This window comes from Mustela lutreola, chromosome 6 (assembly GCF_030435805.1).
Source record: "Mustela lutreola isolate mMusLut2 chromosome 6, mMusLut2.pri, whole genome shotgun sequence".
Classification (NCBI taxonomy): Eukaryota; Metazoa; Chordata; class Mammalia; order Carnivora; family Mustelidae; genus Mustela; species Mustela lutreola.
In genome coordinates this window covers 65,174,380-65,192,635 of record NC_081295.1, presented here as the reverse complement: position 1 = coordinate 65,192,635, position 18,256 = coordinate 65,174,380, and the positions used below count along the sequence as shown (strand labels likewise).

Below are 18,256 nucleotides of genomic sequence, written 5' to 3'. Positions count from 1 at the left end.
TTATGTTTTGTAGAAGCTAAATGAATATAAGTTATTCTCTTGAAGGAAACAGAGTTTATTCACAGTTTATGATGTAACCTTACATGACGCATCCACTATGAAGAAAAAAGGACAATTTGTGCATTTTAACTTGGTACAAATAAATAGCAAACAAGACCTTGCAAGGTATCTCCCTACCTAGGCAGACTAGTGAACGTTTAATGTGTACTAATCCCATCAAAGGAGAAAAAAAAGGAGGAAGGGGAATCAATTTAAGACACAATTGCTGTATTTCACATCACAGCATGGAAGCTTCTCGTCTAAAGTACCTAGAAATAGGACAGTAAAATAAACATTCCCAGTGAAATGTTTTGAGGGTGCATTGCCTCACTACAACTTCAGACTTGTCTGAAGTTTTTAGGGGCCTTCTAGTCACTGCAACTCCTGCCTGTACCAGAAACAAACCCCCCCACCTGCAAAAAATTTTTACCCCATTCTCCGGTACCCTTTGATAACCAAAGAAGGAAGGAAGACAAAAGAGACAATCTAATCAAACGTCTCTTTGCAAGGAAAGACAAAGACAACTTTTTTTTTTTTTTTTTTTTTTTTTTTCAAAGACAACTTTTGATAGCTATTTGGGACAACCTAACTTCGAAGAGGTCATTTTAAGGAGAAATAAATGGAGTATCTCCAAAATTGGAAAGTGTTTGTGCCTAGAATTTAGGTAATTACAGCCAGGGGAAGGAAATGGGAACAGCTGGTGTGGGGTTGCCAAGTTAAATTGACTCAGGGTGGGAGAAGCAGAACTAGCAAGCAGGATCTTAGTTTCCTGAAAGAAAAGGAGCAGGCTGGGAGTTCCTGGCCAGGAAAGAACATGGTCCCCAGCTGGTGACCTTCTGGGTCCTCCCTTCTGATCCCTCTTCCTGTCCAAGAGGAACTGGGCAAGTTTTCCACTAAAGTTGGGTAAAAGAGGAATATTTCTTATGCTCCCCAGCTCCATCCTCTTACCTAATTTGAAAACTTCAAAACAAGACTAGGAAATATTAGATGGGCTGTTGTGAACACCCTAGCCCTCACTGAGGAGGTGGGTCCCATCCTTCCCCTCAAGCATGCTGCTAAAATAAAGCTGAGCCAGGTTAGGAAGAGCACTCCAACACAGGTGTCACAGAATTGGCCCATCTCTAAAGTTAGGAAACACATTAGACTTGTGCTTACGCATTATGCTTGTATAAAAGCTCAAGTTAAAAAAGAAAAAAAAAAAAAACCCAACCTCAATAATCTAAAAAGAATCCAGAAAATCCTATTTTTACAGGACATACAAAATCTGTGTGCAGACTTAGAAGTATATACAATGATAAGTCAGACAATCTCGGGCTCCCCCTGATCTGACACTGTGTGTGTCTCTAAGTCACTATGTCTCTCTGGGTTTATTTCTTATCTGGAAAGAAAGTAACTTTGATCTGCCTAATCTATGTAGCACGTACCTAACATGTCTTATCTCCTTGGATTGCTTTTGAAGAACAACTGAAATAAGCTTATGAAAGTACTTTAAGCATTTTAAGGACATACACAGTATGAGTATTACTATTATCAGGTCAAACAACCCCAAATTGGTTCCTATTTTACCAGATCTAGAGACACTGTATACCTGTATTGTTCTGTGATCTGTAGTGAGAACAACCTTCTCTTGATATAAGCAACTGTCAATTAAAACAACCTGTACCAAAAGTCAAGTTAAATTATACCAAAGCTGGAAAGAAATCTTAAAAGAAATTCTAGACTCTCTTCTCCTTCCCTCTGAATTTTATTTTATATTTAAATATATATGTCTTGGTGCAAGTAGATACGGGTCTTTAAATGGGGCAGGGATGCTGACGAGTAACATTTTACACATAGAGAATTGGAAACAGCTTTTTAACACAAACTTCTCCTTATAATGTGTTGCTATCATAATTAACTTCCTCTTCTTTGACACCAGCTGTTTCTTTCAGCAACACCTAATTGGACCAAATTATTCAAATGCAGGTATTTCTTCTCAAAAAACAAAAAGCATAAAACAAAAACCCCTATTGTTGTATAGCTAGAGGTATCACAAATTTCTGTACACTAAATCACATTTTTCACATAAATTTCAGTAAAAATGTCAAGGATGTATTCTAAAAGACCTAAATCAGATGATGAGTTGGAGAATCGGATGAGGGGTGGGAGTGCCACAGAGATCAACCTGCCTAGAAGGGTCATTTATTTATACTGAGCAAAAGGGAACAGAATTCAGACAAGCCTTGCCCCCTTTGGGAGGGAGTAAGGAGGCTTTCAGACATCTATCTTCTTTTTTTTTTTTTTTTTTTTAAGATTTTATTTATTTATTTGACAGAGAGAAACCACAAGTAGACGGAAAGGCAGGCAGAGAGAGAGAGAGAGAGAGAGGGAAGCAGGCTCCCTGCTGAGCAGATAGCCCGATGCGGGACTCGATCCCAGGACCCTGAGATCATGACCTGAGCCGAAGGCAGCGGTTTAACCCACTGAGCCACCCAGGCGCTCCCAGACATCTATCTTCTGCATGCAGAAGCATTCCTTCTTGCTCTTTAAGGTATTCAAACTCATGGGCCTATGATGAAAGTCTCCACCAATGAAAAATATCTAGGGCCAAGCCAGTGATATGATGACATCTTCCATTCACACTGCAGCACCAACTTCCTTCTCTCTGACAAAATGATAATTAGACACTAGAAATGGTGGGCAGGGGTGGGGAGGATAAAGGAGGTACTAAAAAAGAAAGCAATGTATACTCTATGCAGTATACAGAAAATTCCTCAGTAGAGGTGATACTGCTAACTGACATCAAAGAAAACTGGATTCTCCAGTCTCCAGCCCTTTCCCAAACCTCAGGGATGGATTCTACAACTGGGAATCAACTTGCGCTAAATAAACCATGCGTCTAGTTTGTCAATTCAAGTCTTGAGAAAGCAGTACTCACATGTACTGCTTGTCCGCCCCTACCCCAAATTACTGCCCCCACCGCTAATTTGACATGGAATGACTATAGCTCAGAGAAAAGGTAGATCATTCCTAGAAGTAAAATAAAGAAACAAGATGGTCTCCTCTCTCAACAGAAAGAAAGATCTCGCCATGAAATAATATGAAGGGTCTGTGAGGGCTATGTTGCACCAAAGACAAGACAGAGTGCCATGATTTACCAATCAGGGTCGGTTATCAAGTAAGCAAGATGCTTGCAGGAATGTCAAGAGGCAGCATTTCCTAGTAAAAGGGCACAGGTTCATTGCTTCCAGTTCACTATTAAACTGTTAAGCTACTTTATAGGATCATATTTTCAAATGACTCTTTCCCTAACATTTACTGAGTGTGTAATTTATACTACTGGCCAAGTTAGGTGCTATTAAAAAGTGTTGAAAAGAATCCAATAAAATTCACTGTTAAACTAAGAAAAAAGTCATAAACCATTGGAAAAATACGAATGTTGATTTCATACACAATTAGAACAAAAACTAAATCCCTCTTAATAATTAACTTTGATAGGGGAGGTAAAACTTTAAGAAGAGGAATTGGGGGTATGAGAGGGGAAAACTGATGGGTTTGAGAACATTATGGAATCTGAGTGGATTCACCAGACACAAGTAATTCAATTTAGGTTTGAGGTCTTTGTACCAAAAATGGCCCCACACCTTCATCAATTTATTGGAAACTGGCATAATCACTGAAATGGACAATAAGAACATCACAACTCTTTTCAAACTATCACAATTTGCTTTAAGTGGAAATGAATAAGTATCAGAAAAACAGACTTAATATGCAATTTCTCACAATAAGTTCTAAAAGAGATTGGATACCCCTGTACCTGTCGAGAAAGGAGCATAAGTACCACAGAACTGTCTGAACGAGCAACCGTGACCATTCTCAAGTTTCACCCCTGTTGTAGCATGTGTCAGAAGTTCCTTCCTTTTTAAGACTAAATAATACTTTATTGTGTGCATATACCATTTTGTTTTATCCATTCATTTACTGATGGACATTTAGGTCACTTCTACCTTCTGGCTACTGCGAATTAATGCTGCTAGGGACACGGGTGCACAGATATCTCTTTGAGAGCCTGCTTTCAACTCTTTCGGGTGTATGTCCATAGGCGAAAATCCTGGATCATGTGGTAATTCTATTTCTAATTTTAATTTTTTGAGGAACTGCCATACGGTTAAAAATGGATGATTCTTAAAGGGCTATTTTAGTGATGGTATACAAATTCTGGTTTGTGCACCCATGATTTCATGATAGTCAGATCCCAATCTAGAAAATACTAGATGCACTGAGGCAGAGGAAGAGGTTCCGCTATCACATAAGTGTGGATCTCCTCAGTGGGATTGTGAAGGATTAAGCACATAGATAGATTGTTGCAGAGAACAATCTACTAAGGAGAATCCCTTCTGTAAAACAACTTTTCCGGCAATGAGTAAAGAGAAAAATCCAATTAAATTTCTTGAAAAGGGAATACTCTCACATTATCATTACTTTTCAACACAAGCTCTGTCCCCACTAACTGACATGCATATCAGTCTCTAAGATATTTTTACTCTGTAGTAGATAAAATGGGAATAAAGCCCATCTTGGTGCAGAAAGACCCAAATGCATCTGAGCCTTTTTAATCACAGTTAGAACATTAGGAAAAAGAAATTATAAGTGATTTGGGGATTCAAATGACCAAAATAACTATCCTGGTAGATACAATAACAAAGTATCATAGACTTCTTCCTTAAAAAAAAAATAATTGTGAAATATTTCAACTATATAAAAGGTACAGAAATTAGTACACACCCATGTATATACCACCTTGACTTAGAAATCTAATATTATAGGTAAGCTTGAAGATGCTTATCTTTCCCCATGGTTCTGTTCTACTCCTACCCCCAAAAGAGATAACTATTCTGAATTTGTTGTTTGTGATTTCCACGCAAACGTCAGTCCTTTGTAACCCAAGTAGGTATAAAAGCACTGTCTTACATGGATTCGATTTGGTATGGATGGCATCATACCACACACATGCTTCTGTAATTTGTTTTTGCTCCCAACACTGTTCTTCAGCTGTATGGATAGTGACTTGAAAGCTCTAGTTAACTCATATTAAGTGCTCTGTAATGGTCCACTAACTGACTACACCAGAAGGTATTTGTTCATTCTCTCCTTGATAGGTATTTACCAATTCCTTTGGGGGAGGGGTTATTACAATGTCAATATAATGTTGATTAGATCTCCTTCTGCATTCCACAGACTCGTTCTGCGGTGCAAATCGAGAGACAAGAGTTGCTGAGTCTTGGTGCCACGCTCATCTGATAATAGTAGGTGTTGCCAAACTGCTCTTTGGAAGTAGTGCCAACATCCCCTCCCATCAGCTGGGCCTGCTTCCCACTCTCCACAGCCTCGGCCTGGGCATCATAAGGGCTTTTAAATGTTGACTATCTGATGGTGCGCAGTGGTACTTCCTTGTTTTGTTTTGCTTTGCTTTTCTAAGCAGCATTGTCTGAAGTGAGCCGGGAGTGGCCTACAAGGAAGAGAGGGAGCTGAAGAAGGGAAAAGGGGGAAGAATCTCAAGGAGTGGAGCTGAGAGCTGTCATTAAACAGGAATTTCTTTTTTTTTTTTTTTTTTTAAAGATTTTATTTATTTATTTGACAGAGATCACAAGTAGGCAGAGAGGCAGGCAGAGAGAGAGGAGGAAGCAGGCTCCCTGCTGAGCAGAGAGCCCGATGTGGGACTCGATCCCAGGACCCTGAGATCATGACCTGAGCCGAAGGCAGAGGCTTAACCCACTGAGCCACCCAGGCGCCCCTAAACAGGAATTTCTGATGCTAGAAGAAATGGCTCATTAAAATAATTTCCACACTCTACACAGTGGCTGTTCATTGCCGCCTCACAGCTCATTGGTCAGTAGTGTCCAGACCTAACACTCCCATTTACTGAGAAACCCCAAGGGGGTGTTGGATCATTTCTGTAATGCATGAAGGTAATCCGAAAAATACCATTTCAATCATTTCTTATTTTCAAGCAAATAGAAGTCAGCATAGAGTCTCACTGGCAGACACCTAAGAAGTTGTCACGGTATTTAAAGAAAACTGTGAAAACTGTGTTGTTAAAATGCTAAGGGGAAAAATATCAACTTCTCTTTCTCAATGCGCAATGATCTTTTTTTTTTTTTTGGAAAAAAAATTAACTATTTCATTCTTCTAGAAGAGTACTTGTGATTTCCCACGGATGCAAAGCTTATTGCAAGTATGTGATTTGATTAAATTCTCAATATCCTTTCATATGAAAACTCAGATGTAGCTTTCAGGTACTTTTATGGATTCCTATCAATTATTTTTTAGGAGCTTAACCTTAAAGGTTTTTCCCTATGATTTCATCCAGAGAATTTACTGTCAAAGGGAAACTGCTGTCTTCAACAAAGAACAGCAAATGAAAATTAAACTTGTGTAGCTGTACTTTCTAGATGTCTAAAGAATCACCGTAAGGGAAGCTAGCTATGTGACAAGAATAGCATTCTCATTCTGTATTTGTTCTGCAAAAACAGGGACAAGCTTCATTTTTATTTTATTAGACTGATCTATACAGAACAGTTTATGTATAATAACTCTTGTTCTGCCTTATTTCATAGCAATTTTCTTTTCTATTGGTAGAAGGCAGGGATTACACCTATAATTAACTGTAACAGAAATTAATAAAATTAAACACACACACACACACACACACACACACACACACACAGAGTTTTCTCAACAGCAGAGGACCAGAAAAATTTCTAGGGCTCAGGAAATTATTAGATTGAAAAAAATATTTTCTATCCTAGAGGCCTTTGTCCTCCCCAACCAAACACTTATTTGGGCTAGGAATAAACTAAAAACAACAACAACAATGACAAAAGCTTAAGTTAATGGAAAGAAGGACTGAAAAGAAAGGATAGGTGTCTCATGGAACAACTCCGGGGCAGGGGGGCAGACGTAGTTGATGGGTTTTCTAAAGGAACACACTAAGCAGGGAAAGTTGGATATCCTTCTAACTAGAAGAAATTCCAATAAAGTTTAGTGGTTTGGAGGTTGGTCTTGGGAGTTGGGCAGACCTAGGCTGTACTTTACTAGTTACCTGATCTAGGGCAAATGACTAAATTTATTTGAGATTTAGTTTGCTGTTCTACAAAACAGTGATATAATAGGACATAATATACCCCAGAGGGATGCTTTTAGAATTGAATGTGAAAATATAAGTAGGGAAAGCACAGAGTAAATGCTCAGTTACTAGTAGCTATTATATACAAGATAAATGAGTGTGTTTTAGCTAGACTAGCCTTTTTAAAGAACTATTGTATTCACATACCAATAACACTTTTAAACAAAGGCTGGTAAAAAGCAATTAAATAAATCAGTGTATTTGTCCCATACAAATTTCTGATAATATTAGCTTCAATTCTTTCTCTCTAATGTAATTTTAATTCAGCTTTTAAAAATTTCCCCAGGAAAGAGTAGTACTAAATGAAATCACCAGCTACCAGTAGGGCAAGAATAAAAAGAGGGTAGAGTGAAAAATGTCTAACACTATACTGTTTGCTTAGAATACTTAATGTAAAGAAAATAGAATAGTACAATAAAAAGAATAAATAAAGCTATCTCATTCCTTTATCACTGTTAATGTAAATAGTAGCAAATCAAAATATTTAATTAAAATACAACACACAAAATTTTATGATGCTTTACTTAAAGTGGTAAATCTAAGGTAAAATAAAGTAGGGCAGCTTAAAGAATTGCCCCAGGTTTAAAAAAAAAAAAAAAAAAAAAAAACAGATGCAGACAGAGATGGCAAACATCCTGGGACTTGAATTTCTGAGTATTCTGGAAAGGTTAGCCTATCATTGCCTGGCATGCAGTAAATGTATTTGCTAGAAGTAACTGCAGATTTCTCAGAAAAAGCCATATAAGCTTTAGACACTCAGATAAAAGCAAAATATTACTTTCTTTTTTGTCTTTTTTTTTTTTTTCACGGTTGTGGAGTTAAAGATCTTCATATAGCAATTACTAAGCCACTAGAAATATGGCTCTGGGTTTTAGGACTCCATGTCTCAAGGTTGGCTTCGATTTGAAAACTGGAAGATATAGATGAGAAAAAGCCACATAAAGCTAGCTGGAAGTTTCACAAAGGAAATGGATGATATCAGGTTTAGCATGAGTTTCACTGAATTGTTAAATGCTTTTCAAAGAATCGCACAATGATTGTATTGCAAAAGCATTTTAGACAATCTTTCTGGACGGAAGAAACGCCTTCATATCATTATGTTCCTATCCTGGAGAGAATGACATGGGGTCCGCTGAATTTGTAGACAAATATAGTAGGTTCTTATCTCCCCTTTCCCTAAGTTATTAAGTTATTGAAAGCATTTCCCAGTCAAGAGGATGGCAGTTTTCTGGTGATAATCAGTGAGAGAAGGTCTTTTTAGAGTCCTTCTAGTAGGAGGCGGATTTCCAGTTGAAGACAGGTGTGCCCAATGAAAAACCCCCAACGGTGATACAGCTCAGGGCCTGACCATGCTTATGCAACTTCCAGGTCTTTCTCTGGCACGCAGTGGGCACGGACGACTTCTAGTAATGCAGTTTCCTCAACATCAACTCAAACTCCAGCTCAGAACTCAACACCAAGATTCTCCTACCTGTGTATCATCAAATTTCTACATTGAATTCTAGATAAATGTCATGAGGAATTGCATAACTATTGGACTAGCAAAAACAAGCTTTCGCATATGTAAGCTGCTTCCATTGCCTTGGTTATCATAGGGACAGAGAGGTATCGCTAGTACCCTGGTGCTCTGAGTGAATACTTAGCAAACAGGTCAGGTACCTTCAGGGACTGCAGAGAGTCTGAGTTGTTATCACAGTAGAGGATGATGTTGTTGGCCATGCTGAAGCTTTCTCTCACTCCAAGGTGGTAAAACAAGGACGGCTGTCGGAAGGCATCACTCATCTCGACCACCGCGATATCTGCAAACAGAGAACAAAGCCCCCCCCCAGGAGATGACACATGAATAATGCCCAGTAAGCACATTTTGGTTTCAACGACTGAGTATTCAAAGAGGAAATGAGGAAAGGATAGGGATTTTCCCTCCTTGCTTACCCCTGAATTTTGAATTTGTGGCTCTACCCAGACGGAAGTGGTTTTTAGAAAATGCAGCAAACCTGCATCTTTTTTTTGAACATTTCTTTTCTTTTTAAATTTATTTACTTGACAGACAGAGATCACAAGTAGGCAGAGGGGGTGGGGGAAGCAGGCTCCCCGCTGAGCAGAGAGCCCTATGCTGGGCTCAATGCCAGGACCCCGGGATCATGACCTGAGCCAAAGGCAGAGGATTTAACCCACTGAGCCACCCAGGCACCCCCATTGTATTTTTTTTTTTTTTTTAAACACGAAGGTGATCCTGTAATTACTGGAAACTGAGCAAAATCTACAATGGTGGGATGCTGGAGCTAATGCTCTCTGTTGAATTTCAACATTAAAATAATTTCCAGAAGCAGATCCATTTATTGCAATAAGCAGTAAATGTAAAATGAGATTTAAGAAAGCAAGCAGGGGAGCATCTGGATGGCTCAGTCAGTTAAATGGCTGATTCTTGGTTTCAGCTTAGGTCATGATCTCAGGGCCAAGTGACAGAGCCTCACGGCCAGTTCCACACTCTGTGTGGAGTCTCCTGAAGATTTTCTCCCTCTGCCTCTGCCCTTCTTCCCCCAATTAAATAATTTTTTTTAAAAGGAAATAGGTAAGATTATAAATTAATCCAGAGCTGTATTTTATTTTTAAGATTTTATTTATTTGTCAGAGAGAGAGAGAGAGAGCGCAAGCGGACAAGCAGGCAGAGTGGCAGGCAGAGGTGGAGAGAGAAGCAGGCTCCCTGCTGAGCAAGGAGCCAGATGTGGGACTCCATCCCAGGACCCTGGGATCATGACCTGAGCTGAAGGCAGCAGCTTAACCGACTGAGCCACCCAGGCATCCCCAGAGCTGTTACTTTATAACTAATTAATTATCATTATTAATATATAGCAAGTCCCTAGCAAATGTACTCGAGAAAGAAAGAAAGCAAAAGTATAGAAAATTATGACTGAGAAGGAAAATACAAACACAGATAAAAATTCTACCAAAGCTCAGAGATGACTATACCAAGGTAGTATAAACCTGATAGCAATATCTGATACTAATGTCAAAAGAATGAAATATAGGTTAGTCTCAAACTCACTTTATACAGGGACAAAAATATGAAAGAAAAATGGGGAAAAAATGCACCAAACATTATACGATAAGAAAACTAGATCATGGGCTTAAAATTTATTTTGGGAATGCAGGGATATCTCAATGGGGAAAAAAAAAATTCATCTGCATCTCCACAGATGCCCCAAGTGCTTTAATTAAGATTCAAAATGCATTTCTTATTAAAAATAACAGCAAAACAAAAATAGAAGAACACTCTTTTAACATGAAAAATAATATATATATTCTGGGGCATCTGGGTAGCTCACTGAGTTGAGCATCTGACTCCTGATTACGGGTTCAGGTCATGATCTCAGGGTTATGAGATCCAGGCCTACACCAGGCTCTAGGCTGGGTGTGGAGCCTGCGTGGGATTTTCTCTCTCTCTCTCCCTCAGCCCCTACACACCCTGCTCTCAGTCTCCCTCTCTAAAAAAATTATATATGCACAGCAACTACCAACTTTGTGTTTATAAGTATTCTGTAAAAATCAGGAAAAAGACAAAACAGTCAATTATTCCTACTACTAGTTGGCTTTCTGAAAATCCCAGCTAATGTCACAAAGTAAGGAGATGTAATACTTTAAAATAAAACACACAATTATCATTACTTGCAGATGTTTTGGTTGTCAACAAAGAAAACCCAGTAGAATCAACTAAATAACTGTTATAAGCAATAATATAATTTAATAAGTTATTGAGATGCAAAATCATTATGAAAACCAAGAGCTCCCTTTGTAATCATAGTATCTAGAAAATATGATGGCAAAACAATTCCAAATCACAATTACGATGAAAATGTTGACATACCTTACCACAAATTTAACAGATGATAATTTGTTAAACATATTTGCAATGTTTGACAGATGAAAGGTTAATATCTCTATAAATTACCTCTTATCGGTCAGTTTAGAGCAAAGAAGCAGCCATAAAGACATTACAATAGAAAATTAGGCTATGGGCACGGGCGGGCAAATTCACAAGAGAATAACTAAAATGATAAATAAATACACAAAGAAATCTACACCTTACTATGAACAAATGCACGTTAAGCAAACTCTAAAGTGCCAATTTTCTTGTCTAACAAGTAGTCAAAAAAAATTAAAGAATTCCCAGTGGAGATGCAGAGAAATGACATTCTGACAACCCAAGGAGAATTTTAAACTTCCCAGGAGACCTCAGTAATCCTTAAAGCTATGTACACTTTTTGGCCCAATAGCTCTAACTCCCAAGAATTTACCCTGAGAAAATCCCCATAAATGTGTTAGGTTTACTTGTAAGTATGTCGAATGAAATATATTTTTTACAACAAAAACGGAAAATACCTAAATATCCATTAACAGGAAAATGGTTAGATAGGTAGGTAGCCAGATAGGTACAGAGGTACATAGATAGATTCAAATAGTGGTTTTGTTTTGTTTTTGTTTTTAGATTTCATTTATTTATTTGACAGAGAGAGAGAGATCACAAGCAGGCAGGCAGAGAGACAGGGGGAAGCATCTCCCTGCCAAGCAGAGAGCCCGATGCAGGGCTTGATCCCATGACTCTGAGATCATCATAACCTGAGCCAAAGGCAGAAGCTTAACCCTCTGAGCCATGCAGGCACCCCCAAATAGTGGTTTATTATGTATAATTGAGAACCAAATTGTTGAGTCACTATATTGAAACTAATATAACACTATAAGTTAACTACTCTGGAATTAAAATAATTTTAAAAAGAAAACTATATTGTAGAAGAATATTTAGCAATGGAGGTAAACTCAAGGTATATTAAGTAAAAAAAAATTAAGATATAATACATTATAATGTATATATTCTATGTGAATATACATATGTGTATTTAGAAATTTTATTTTTTAAAGATTTTATTTATTTATTTGACACAGAGAGATTACAAGTAGGCAGAGAGGCAGGCAGAGCGAGAGCGGGAAGCAGGCTCCCCACTGAGTGGAGAGCCTGGTGTGGGGCTCGATCCCAGGACCCTGAGACCCTGACCTGAGCCGAAAGCAGAGGCTTAACTCACAGAGCCACCCAGGCTCCCTGTGTATTTAGAAATTTAAAAATTCTTCAAAGTTCTACACCGAAATGTAAACCATGATAATAGCTATGTAATGGGATTGTGCATTTTTTTCTTTATTCCTTCTATATTATTTTTAACAATTTCTCTTACGAACATTGATTACTTTTGTAATTTAGGAACCCACCAAAATAAAAGAAAAACAACACTTAAAACCCAAGTGGATATAAAACCAAACAGCAGCACACACAAAAAAAATAACGCAGACTCTCGAGAAACTGTTTGGGGCAGTTGGCCTTGTCTAGTGAATGTGAGATTAGAATTCACATTCTGTGAAAGAGAACTAGATCAGATCAAATGGAGGCTGAAGACACAGAGACTTTAGTGAGGTTACGAAAGAGGCAGCCAAGTCAAAGGAGCTTCAAAAGATATTTTTCCAAGGCTAAAAGGACTTACGGGCTTTTTAAAGGGTTTTCTTTTGGGGTCCTTAACATTTCTACACCAAAAACCAACACATGAGAAAATGAGTCATCCCATTCCACCTACACACCCCATCTGCCTCCTGCACCCACTGTTTCCTCTTCCCACAGATGCCAGCCACTCGCCGTCAGTCACAGAGCTTGAAAATCACGAGAGAGCGTAAAATGGGGCTGAAAGAAACCAAACCAAACAGTAGCTGACAAGAAATAAATGAGAGCCACACAAAGGAAAATACTAGTGAAGTTGAAGTTGTCACAAGAAGAGGGGAAATGGGTGATTTCGAGAGAATGGGCTCCTGGGATTTGATGTTAAAATTAATAAAGGCACTAGAGAATGCACTCAGATTAAGAGAGAAACTAGACATTCAAAATAAATGGTACAGGCAAAATAAGGTATAGTCCTCAGGTCTGAATGACTGGGCAGGAACAGGTCCATTTCGGGATGCTATCTAGAACATTAAAAATGCTTGTTTGTATAATTTTAAAATACTGAATATGATACAATAACTCAGAAAAAGACTGACTTTTTTTCTACTTCAGGTTCAGGTGACTGATGGGTTCTGATAGATGTATATTCTTTTCTAAATGTATTTTTTAATATCCATGGAGTAAAATGTACTTTTCTATCTCTCTGATGAAGTGATCAAAGTCTATGCCCCATTTCTTAAATTGTTGAATCTATTTTCTTATTGTCGAGGTTTGTGGGTGCTTTACATTATCTAGATATTTTTCCTTGGTCAAATAAGGGGACTTGCAAATACTTTCTCTGGCATTATCTAGATATTTTTCCTTGGTCAAATAAGGGGACTTGCAAATACTTTCTCTGGGTTTGTGACCTGTCTTTCAAAACTGCTAACAGATATTTAGAAGAGCAGAAATTTCTAACTTTAAGTCCAAAGCATCAGTTTTTTTCTTTTGTGATTGTGGTTTAAGTGCAGTATCTTAAAAAAAATCTTTGCCTAATCCAGGTCACGAAAGTTTTCTCTCTAGAGAAAGTTTTCTCTAGAAGTTTTGTAGTTTACATTTTACATTTTGGTCTATGATCCATGTTAAAATAATTTTTGTAAATGATGTGGGGTGTGGGTCAAGGTTCATATTTGTTGTAAAGACTTACCTTTCTCTGTAGATTGCTTCTGCTTCTTCATCAAACACCAATTAGCTACATTTATATGGGTCTGTTGTTGGGTGATTCTGTTCCATTGATCTATGTGTCTATCTCTTGCCAACACTACACTGTTTTGATAATTGTGGATTTATAGTAGGTATTAAAATTAAGCCCTGCAAGTCTTCCAACTCGATTCTGCTATTTTCAAAAGTGTTTAGTTTTATTTGATTTCCTGTGTAAATTTTAGAATCATTGTGATTAGAGCTATCAGTTAATAGCTATAAAAAAAATCTTCTAGGGATTTTGACTGATATTGTATATTAAATGTATAGATCATTTGGGGGAGAACTAATATCTTCATGGATTGCGTCTTTCTATCCATGAAAATAGTATATCTCTCCATTTATTTAGGTCTTCTTTGATTCTTTCCTATTTTATAATTTTCAATACACAGTTTCTGCATGTATTTTGCTAGATTTACACCTAATGTTTCATTTGTTTTTGATGTTATTATAGATGGAATCCTTTCAAATTTCAAATCCCAGTTGTTCATTGTTAGTATGTAAAAATACAGTTGATTTTTATATATTGATTTTCTGTCCTGAGACTTTGCTAAGCTCACTTATTTGTTCCAGACCTTATTTTTTTTATTTGCACATGTCTGGAATTTTCTACATGAACAATCATGTCATTTGAAACTAGAAATGGTTTTTTTTTTTTTTTCCTTTCTAATCTGTATGTCTTCTATAGTTTGGGGTTTTTGTTGTTGTGTGTCTTGTTTAACCTGGATATAATGGCTGGGGCTTCCAGTAACACAGCATTTTTAAAATAGGAATACTTCATTATTTAACAAAAATATCATCTTATCATGTTTACCTCCTGACTCTGATGACTATCTTCTCAAAAATAGTAAAACAAACAGGTGAAAATTATCTTCCTTGTGAAACGATATTAAATCATGTCTAAAATGAAAAAAAAAAAGGATGCAATTATAAACACCTGATATTCCACAATTCTTGAAACTCATTCATATGGGTTACCATTTATCCACTTTATTTCACAAACATGTATTTAATAATTACCAGGTGCCAGGAACTGTATGCTTATCAAATATTAACTCGATCTTCATAATACTCCTTTGTGGTAGGTAATATTACTATTTCAGGACACAGAGGCAGAGAATTTATGAATAATCGGTCCAAAATCAGCTAGGAAGTGGTGGTACCACTTCTATCCTTTGAGGGATCTGACCCCAAGCAATCTAGCTGGAGATCCATACTCTTAAATCTTTACTGAGCCACACCCTATATTTACAAGATATAGAGGTTCTCAAGATCACAACATAAATTTGGAGGTACAAAAAAGATTTGGGGACCAAAGCATATATTTCTGTTATGTATTTTGTGACCAAATGAACTTAATAATTTTCTGATTGAGTTTTTATGGTAATATTGTGAGTAAAACAGCTATAATTAACAAACTGAAGACTAAGTCTGTTTAAAAATATACAGAAAGGTACAAAAATCTCTTCCATTTTTTACCCGAGGTATTGTTTCTTTCCTTTCTTCCAAATGGGTTAATGTTAAATGGAGCACAAAATTAGGTTTACCAAGGGTTTATAAAAGCATAACAAATTTTTAGGGCAATAACATAAAACTGTTGTGCCTAATTACATTTTGGACATTAAATGGCAGTGGTTCATGGTCTGTTTTTCTTTTTTTATCTCATTTTTCCTTTATAATACTGTATCTGTTAGTTAAATATCTCACATGAGCTTCTGTTGCTTGTAAAAAGTAGAGTTAAAGCAGAACATTAATATTCAGTTACTTTTTATCTATTCAGTGTTTTCCTTAGGCATTAGATCACTGATGACAAGAGCCCAGTAGTGATTTGGACTGTACTATAGTCTACAAAGCACTCCCAAACTCCATTGTCAACTTCCCAAGTTTTACATAGGTATATGTGTGTGTATATATATGTATGTATATACATATACATACATACATGTACTTCCCAAGTTATCACACAGAACTAGCCATTCAGTCATGATAGGTTAATCCCCCAGGATGACCCCACCAGTACCAATTTAATTCTACAAATGTCCTGACCACTTATTATATAAAAAGTCTTGTTATTTGCTGTTATGAAAGTTAAAAGAAAAAATTAACTGGATGTGGTTTTTGCTATCTCTTGTGGGACAGAATCACGAGCTGGCAGATACTGACATAGGGCAGAATGTGGCCAACACTGGGGACATACAGAGGGTGACACTCAAGGACCAGGGAGGCCAAGCCTGGTGGAAGGGATGACAGAAGCCAACATTAAAGAGGCATCATCAGGCTATGAAGCTGGAATGGAACACCTCAAATTGGAGCTGGGGGAAATTGGAAGGGGAGGTGAACCATGAGAGAGTATGGACTCTGAAAAACAATCTGAGGAGAAGCAGCAGGGGGTGGGAGGCTGGGGGAACCAGGTGGTGGGTATTGGAGAGGGCACTGGATTGCATGGAGCACTGGGTGTGGTGCAAAAACAAGGAATACTGTTATGCTGAAAAAAAAAAAAAAGCACTGCATATCAAAGGAACCATAGGAAAAGGAAAGAGGCAAGATGCCTAGGGCTTGGTCAGAGCAATGGAGGAAACTCAGTAGGGAACTGAGTCAGTGTCCAGGGTATTCTGAACTGGTAAACCAACAGAGATCCCCTCAAGAACAGATACTAACCCCCAAATGCTTATCCCATCTTAGATTCTTAAGGGAAGTGTATCTTGACTTTTATTGATTTTTCTTTTTTCTTTAAGATTCTTTATTTACTAGAGAAGGAGAGAGAGAATGAGCAGGGGGGAGAGCAGAGGGAGAAGCAGACTCTCCACTGGGCAGGGAGCCTGATGCGGCACTCGATCCCAGGACCCTCAGATCATGACCTAAGCCAAGGGCAGATGCTTAACTGACTGAGCAACCCAGGTGCCCCTCCATTGATTCTTCTATATTATGAATAAATAAAGGCTAATTACAATGAATCTACTGTATGCAAATTACTAAAAAGTTATTCATGACCTAGTGTCCTGGTAGAGTTCCCTAGAGACTCAGTGTCGGTTTACTAAAATTTGGCAGATATACAATGTTGGGAAATTGCAAACCTCCTATTACAGAGGTAAAACTGTTGTGATTTTCATGAAGGACAGGAGAATTATCTACCATCTCTGCTGTCTCAAATTAATCATGGTTTAGCAATTCCTGCTGTGAATTACTACTCCTGTAGCTTCATCAGTATTTTATTTCCCTGTACATTATTTAGTTAACCCTATCATGTATAATGATACATATTTGTGTCAACGATAAATATTTTGGTCCATAAATACATGTATGCATAATGATTCAAACATGATTCATTCTTATATTGCTAAAACAAATGTATACATAATGTCCCCACCCCAGCCTAATTTGCTTGTTTAATTTGCTTGTAATGCTCTATTACACAGAGGTGTTGGTTTTTTTTTTTTTTTTTAAATCTAGAAAGTGAGGACTGGGAGGTAGGTGATCAGAGGTGATCAACCTCCAGAAGTTGGCTTTTAAAAATGTTGAGAGCCGTGGCTCCTATAAAAGGAAGACGGGAAGAAGAAGGAGAAGCCCAGAGAAAGAAAGAAGAAAGAGACAAAGGGAAAGAAAAATGGGGAAGAGGGGGAAGGAGAGAAGGAAGGAGCAAAACCAAACAAGATTGGTATTATAAGAATGGAAGTCCCCTTGCCCAGACAATAGCCACAAGAATCCAGTTCGTGATGCTCCAGCTTTAGAGAACGTGAGGGGCAAATTAGCACATATCCATAGAAGGCACCCATCCCAGAGTGGCAGGACCCAGAACCAGAGCTCTCTGCCAGGAAGAGATGCAGCCTCAGGAAAGCACACCACAGAGGTGAAAAGCTAGAAAGAGAACATCTCCAGGGGCCTTGAGAGGAGTGATGAACATGCAAATGGCAGACAAGCTGTTTCATGATTTCCAGTGCTTGAATCCTAATTAAGGTTCTGAATGGATGACCTTGGACAAGATCTTAAGTTCACTGAACTATGGTTTCCTCAGCTGTCAATGGAGACTAAGAACAGGTATTCACTGTACAAAGCTGTTGTTAGGATTACATGTGCACTAGGCATAGCAAACTCTCAATATATGGCTATTATAAGGAGCTATTATAAGAAATATTAATTGGGGGAGGCACCTGGGTGTCTCAGGTGCATATAATAAAGCATCTGGGTTTAGCTCAGGTCATGATCCCAGAGTCCTGGGATCAAACCCCATGTCAAGCTCCCCGCTAGCGGGAAATCTCCTTATCTCTCGGCCCTTCCCTCTGCTCACGCTCACACACACATTCTCTTTCAAATAAATGAAGAAAGAAATGTTAATA

General features: G+C 37.9%; 1 protein-coding gene across 1 annotated transcript in view; it reads right to left on the bottom strand.

Moving 5' to 3' along the window:
- The window catches only part of MAP3K5 (mitogen-activated protein kinase kinase kinase 5), a 202,316-nt gene that overhangs the window by 133,180 nt on the left and 50,880 nt on the right, over nt 1–18,256 (bottom strand). The window contains exon 2 of the mRNA XM_059177456.1: nt 8,864–9,003. Coding sequence (XP_059033439.1) covers nt 8,864–9,003 — 140 coding nt within the window. The remainder of the gene's footprint in view (nt 1–8,863; nt 9,004–18,256) is intronic.